Source organism: Echinops telfairi, unplaced genomic scaffold (genome assembly GCF_000313985.2).
Source record: "Echinops telfairi isolate 266 unplaced genomic scaffold, ASM31398v2 ScPeMD7_5592;HRSCAF=6446, whole genome shotgun sequence".
In the NCBI taxonomy this organism is placed as follows: domain Eukaryota; kingdom Metazoa; phylum Chordata; class Mammalia; order Afrosoricida; family Tenrecidae; genus Echinops; species Echinops telfairi.
The window spans coordinates 25,452,861-25,459,259 of NW_022109491.1; the positions used below are offsets into that span (position 1 = coordinate 25,452,861).

The 6,399-nt window shown below is 51.7% G+C and overlaps 1 protein-coding gene across 1 annotated transcript; it reads left to right on the top strand.

The window, feature by feature from the left end:
• The first annotated feature begins 2,803 nt into the window (after positions 1-2,803).
• On the top strand, positions 2,804-5,923 carry DEFB124 (defensin beta 124). The gene is made up of 2 exons (XM_030887081.1): positions 2,804-2,861; positions 5,763-5,923. The coding sequence occupies exons 1-2, from the start codon at positions 2,804-2,806 to the stop codon at positions 5,921-5,923; spliced, it is 219 nt and encodes a 72-aa protein (XP_030742941.1).
• The last annotated feature ends 476 nt before the right edge of the window (positions 5,924-6,399 follow it).

The following is a 6,399-nucleotide window of genomic DNA, read 5'->3' on the forward strand; positions in this document are numbered from 1 at the left end:
GTTCTGGAGGCTGGGAGTCCAAGATCAGGACTGAATCCTTACTGATCCTTCTGAGTTTGGGGAAGAGTCTGGCCCACGCTTCTCTCCCTCCTCCTGGTGGCTCCCGCCTTCCTTGGTCTGCAGCTGCAGCATCTCCGGGCAGCCGTCCTCGGTCTTGCCCTCTCTGTGTATCTTCTGCCTTTTCATAAGGACGCCGTCCTGGAAGAGGAGGACCCAGCCGACTCGAGGATGACTCGCTCCATGGTTACCTAACTGGTAACAAATCAGAGACCCTGTTTCCAAACCGCGGCCTTCACAGGCACAGGGCGAGGGTTTCAACGTATCTTTTGGGGGACACAATTCAATCTCTAAGAGACAGCTAGGTAGACGATAGCTAGCTAGAGGATAAATAGATGATAGATGGATAGATACAAGATAGATGATTGGTAGAAGATAGATAGATAGATAGATAGATAGATAGATAGATAGATAGATAGATGATAGGACAAGACAGACAGGAACCTGGTAGCACTGGCTGCTTCTGTGAAGGGGAACCAGGTGACTGAAGTAGGAGGGAAATATGTCTGTGTTTCCTCTGTATCATGTGAACCTGTTAACAACTCAATAACCAGATAAGAAGCACAGTTAGGGTTGTGTACAGAGGAAGACACATCAGAACCGAGAAGACATGTCCTTGTTTTGCAAACCAGGCAGCTGAAGCCCAGAGATGTAAGCGGTCTTGTTCGAGGCCCCCTGAGCAGAGCAGGGCAGAGGGAGGGCTGGCGGTCACCGGGATTGTAGGCCTGTGCCCGTTCGTGTCACTGAGCATCTGCTCTGGGCCAGGCTCCCCAAGTGCTGAAGATCCCGTGACCCCTGCCCTCACAGAGCTTGCATTCTGGACAATGAACCCAAATGTGTGTTACGCTATCGGGCAGTGAACCCGAAAGAAAGGGGCGAGGAGACAGAGACAGCAGAGCGGGCAGCCGGTCGGGGAGCCTCTGCAGTCGTCACAGGAGAGAAGTTAAAGACGGAGAACGGCAGGGGCAACAGGCCGGTGGCAGCAAGAGGGAGGACATGTTTGAAAACAGCGAGGAGACCATGTGGCCGGAAGGAGTGGACAAAGGAAAGATGGCTGCAGATGAGTTGGCGAGACCGGCAGGAGAGGTGTAGATGGAGAAAGAGGAGCTGCAGGACGCTGGTGCCGTAGTCCAGCGAGAGGTGACAGGGCTCCCGGTCTGTACCGTGAGGGATGGAACCAGGTGACCCCCCCATGGCCTATCCAGCTCTGCCATGTGGTGACTTGGTGAGTCATCTCAGCACCCACTAAGCCTGGCCCTGCCCCCTTTTCCCTGCTCCCTGCAATCTCTAGGTTTTTCCTCTTGGATTCTGGGTCTGCACGGAGCCCGTGGTCTGAGGCTTAGAGCGGGGACTGCTGCTCACCCTGTAGCTGTCAGCTCCACTCCTGTCCCCATCTCCCGGGGACAGATGGGTGGGCAGTAGGAGGCAGCTGGATCTCGCTGCTGGCAGGGCCCCAGGAGAGGGAATTATCTGAGCGTTCATGACCCCTCTCTGCCGTCCAGCTTGTGAGTTAAAAGCCTCAAATGTCACAATTTCTTCATTACAAACTCAAATCTGAACAGGTAACAATGTTCAGTTGTCAGTAGGAGCTCTGGTCGTGTAGTGGCTCTGCGTTGGACTGGCAACTTTGAGGTCGGCAGTTCGAGACTACCAGCTGCTCTTCGGGAGACAGCCAGGGCTTTCCACTCGAATAATGGAGACCCAAAGGAGCAGGCCTACCTTGTCCTGCAGACTCACTGTGAGTCGGCATTGACTCGACAGCGATCTCTCTCTCTCTCTCTACAATCCCAAAGTCCAGTTGGTATCAGCACTCTGGATCCTCCTGTCTCCTGCAGGGTCCTGCCCACTTCACACCCCCCCCACCCCTTGCTTTGGCCATGCCTCGTCCTCACAGGTCCATTCTGGTCCTTGTGCTTGGGAGTGTCCTTTCCCATCCTCATCATTCCAGGTGTGCCTCTGGTGCCTGTGCCCCGCCACTGGACGCGTGCGCTCTGTGGCTCTCCAGCTTCAGCAACGCATCTGAACCTCCAGGGGACTTTGTTCAAACACACCTTGCTGTGACCTACCCTCAGAGCTTCTGAATCCAGCCGCATGGGGCAGGGCTGGATACTTTGCCTTTCCACCTTGGTCCAGGTGTTTTGGATGTCTGGAAACACACGTTGAGAACCACAGTATGTCAAAGGGCCACCCAGCAGCCCCTTGAGCTGGGTACCATTATTATCATCTCTGCAGAGAAACCTAACTACTGCTGGCTTGAAGGGGCTGGTGTGTCTCGTCCTGGCTCTTTGACACCAGGAAGAGACATCTCCATTTATTCCAGGGTGAGATTGCAGCCTTCCTTTCACAGAGGTCTGCGCGGTACTCAGAGAGGGGAAGCGACTTGTCCAAGGCCTCGAAGTGATTTGGAAGAGATGCTGAGATTGAGCTGTGTCTCACTGAAGCCAAAGTTTCCCGCACCCCTCAGGTGGAGGAGATGCCCGTTTTGAACCGGGGCAGTTGACCGGAAGTTCTGCTCTCAGCTGCACAGCTCAGCAACCTGCTGACATGTGTGGCTGACTCGGTCTTCACTTCCTGGCCGGGATCCAGCGACCGCCTTGGGGCCACATGGCCCCAGACTCCCACTTGGGTCTGCAGCCCACAGCTTGCTCGGATCTGCAGCCCATTAAAGGCTGGGCAGCAGGCAGCCAGACACAGCGCTCTTGACGGCTGTGTTCTTCCCAGCGGTCTCCCCTGGACCCCTGTTACCATGTCACAGCTGCTTCTGTTCATTGTGGCTCTCCTGGTCCTGGGTCATGTGCCCCCAGGTAACATCACCTGTGTGAATGCGTGTCTGTACGAGGGGCTTTGAGAACTTCTCGGGGAAATCCCAGTGAACTTGTCCTTGTAGTCCCTTCCTGGAAGTGAGGAGTAGGTTCCTAGATTCTGGAGGATGGAGGGCCCCAGACCAGTGTTTCGGCTCTGGCCCCCTGTGCCAGGGGACTAGCTAGGATCAAGTGGCTTAGCCAGCGAGAGACTCTCTTTCCTCATCTGTATCGTGGGAGTCACTCAGCACATAATCCGTCTGACAAATATTCACTGTGTGTTAGGTCCTGTTGGGCCATTTCTGGGGCTCCGTCCATGGAGGAAAACACAGTCCTCTCGTGGAACTGACATTTTGGATGATGGAGACAAAAAACAATAGTTAGATAAATATATATGTAAGGTGGGAATGTATGAGCCCGGATGGGGTAGTTAGGCTTTGCACGGAACTGCTAACCACAAGGTCAGCAGTTCAAACCCAAAGATTCTACTGTCTGCTCTTGTAAAGGGTCAAAGCCTTGGAGACCCACAGGAGCAGTTCTACTCTGTCCTGCAGCGTCACCGTGAGTCCAAATCGACTCGACAGTGAGGTTAGTGATTTTTTGAAAAGCAGTTTTGTTGGCACTTCATCCACATACCGCACACTTCAATAGTTCAAGCTTATCAAGAAGAGTTGTATAATTAGTACCACAATCAATCTTAGAACATTTTCTTTTTCCTTGTACTCATTTTTATTAGGGTAATTTTTAAAAGTGAGTTTTAATGCAGTGGAAGGGGCTAAGAGGAGAAAAAGCAGGCAAGGGGCTAGAGTAGTGTGTGTGTGTGTGTGTGTGTGTGTGTGTATTGATGGCCATGCTGATGTGTGTGGTTAAAATGGAAATTTTTCAAAAAATGGAGACTAATGTGTAGAGTCAAGTTTTAAGGGAGATTTTGGAGGAGATCTCAAACATAGAGAGAAAGCAGAGTGTGCAGAAATGTTCAACTTCAACAATGGCCAACGTGAATCAATCCTGGTCATTATTCATGACCATCCCCTGCCCCTCCAGTGAATCACTTTGAAGTAAGTCCCCAAAGTCTTAGCATCTTCAACAAGGTGAGTTGGAGCAGAGATCAGGCTACAGTGAGAATATTCAACGGGAAATTGTTCCAGGCACGGGGAGAAGCCAGGGAGTTGCTGGACATGTTTGAGAAGCAGCAGGGCCCAGTGTGCCTGCACTGGGCAGCCCGGGAGGACAGGGTGGGAGATGAGCTCAGAGACAGGAGGGCGAAGGGTGGGCAGACCACACAGGAGAAAATCACAGTATCCTGAGGTTTGTGGGAAGCTCAAATGTGACACTGTTTTAAGAGGAGCTACCATATGATTCCAAACAAACAGACCATCGAGGGAACACTTCCGTCGTTCTAAGAGGCCAGCATTACCCCAATGCTGAAACCACAGAAGGGCAAGCGAAAGGAGGAAAATTACAGACCAGTATCCCTCACGGATGGAAGTGGTAGGGCCGGAGTGCTCCTTAGAGGCAAGGATGGCAAGACTTGGTCTTACCTACTTTGGGTGTACTGTCAGGAGGGACTAGTCCCTGGGGTCCTCGATGAGATAGGTGGGCACGGTGGCTGCAGCAATGGGCTCAGGCACGGGAACAACCGTGAGCATGGCACAGCACCGGGCGGGGTTTCCTTCTGCTGTGCAGGGGTTGGTACGAGTCGCAGCCTACGCCGGGTCACCTCCCGGCAACCATAGTCTGAGCTCAGATGCATGTTGTCCACCATCGCAGGTAAGGAGTCTGTCTCAGAGAGCTTTCCACATCAGAACGCTGGCATCCTGAACTTCTCTCCCGTGGCAGGTTGAGCTTGTCGATGGGATCGAACCTGTGGACAGGTCTAAGGCATTTATTTGGACGCTGTAGGATCCTTTTTCATCCAGAGAGGGGTGGGGACGTCTTTCCCCCAGCTCTCCCACACAGTTCTAGTTCTGCAAGTTTGGGGGCTTCTTTTTGGAAATACTGTAATAGGCACCCCTGTCTAAGTGGTACGAGTCCCCCTCTCTTCCCCACTCCCTGCTCAAACTGACCACCACAGCACTCTGTTCATTTCTTTCCACAAATGCTACTTATTTTGTTAATTGTTTTTCTTTAAAAGACATGATTTCTTTTCCCCTCAATGTACAGATTGGAGCAACAGACAACCCCCCACCCCCACCCCATCACCATTCAGAAGGCTTTTCATTCATTGCTGGGATCTTCCTAGCAAAGTGAACGAATCCCAAGCACATGCATAGACGGGCTTGGGGCTCTTCATCTTTGGCACATTTGTCAAGGTGGAGACTCTTCAAAGGCAATTAAAATTTGCAATAGCTTTTTCTGCACATCCTCTTCATCACCCTTACACCAAGCATTTGCTTGGCTTGCAATGGCCTTCCTGGGAAGCCGTGGGTTATGACGGTCTTGACTATTGAGTCTTGCATGGATAAGCTAGTGTCCTGTGTTTGTTGAATGAAGAAGCAAAAGAGTGGCCCAGATCCATGTTGTGACTAGAGACCCCTAGAAAGAGCGCAGGGCTCGATTCCCAAACACTGGTCTGTTCCAGGGCTCGTGGTTAGACCTTCCTCTATCAAACCCTCACTTTAAACAGGCATGGGTATGCCAGGCACTTAGGGGAGCAGTTACCATTGAAAACTCAGGAGCCAGATTGCCCACCTTTGAATTCGAAGTCTGCTCCTTCGGGGTGGTGACCTTGGGCAAGGTCATTAACCTCCTTGTATCTCAGTTTCCTTACCTGTCAAGCAGGGATTGTAATAAGACCAGTTCTAACGATAACGTGTTGTTATAGAAAGCACTTAGCATGTCCCTGGTGTGTGTGGGACGAGACCTTTACCTCTCATTTATGGCTTGTGGTCTTCTTCTGCTTAGGGAGAAGTGAATTCAAACGGTGCTGGAAGGGCCAAGGGGCCTGCCGCAATTACTGTAGCCGGCTAGAATCGTACATGCACCTGTGCCCCGATGCCTCTCTCTGCTGTCTTCCCTACGTACTCAAGCCTCCACCGGCCCCCAAGGGTGACTATACTTCCTAGCTCGTCCCGGGGCTGCCCCTTTGCTCGCCAATAAAATGTATGCCGCCTGCTTGTCTCCTTTTGCCCTTCCCCTGTCCCTGGAGGGGGTGGACCCTGGGTCAGGAAGTGGACACACAGGTAGGTGGTGGATAGGTGAGTTGCTTGGGTAGAGTGGGCACAAATGACTATACTAAATGATTTCAGTCCTGGTTATATCAGTTTCTTCTGTCCAGTGTGGAGAAATACAATAAAGAAAGGCAGAGTTAATGAGAGGCCCCTGCCATTCAGAATGAGATGGTGCAGCATGGCATTTGACCTGAAAGGCTCGTGCAAATGAAAAGAATCTATGTTTCCTTATCTCCTGTTTTAGTGTTTCAGGAGTCTGCCTAGGTGGATAGGACCAGAGGGTCAGAGGAAAACAACATTTTCATATAAATAAAGAGGGAGCTAGAGAAAAAGTCTGCTTCATCCAGGCCCAAGGCCTTGTGGGGCAAGAA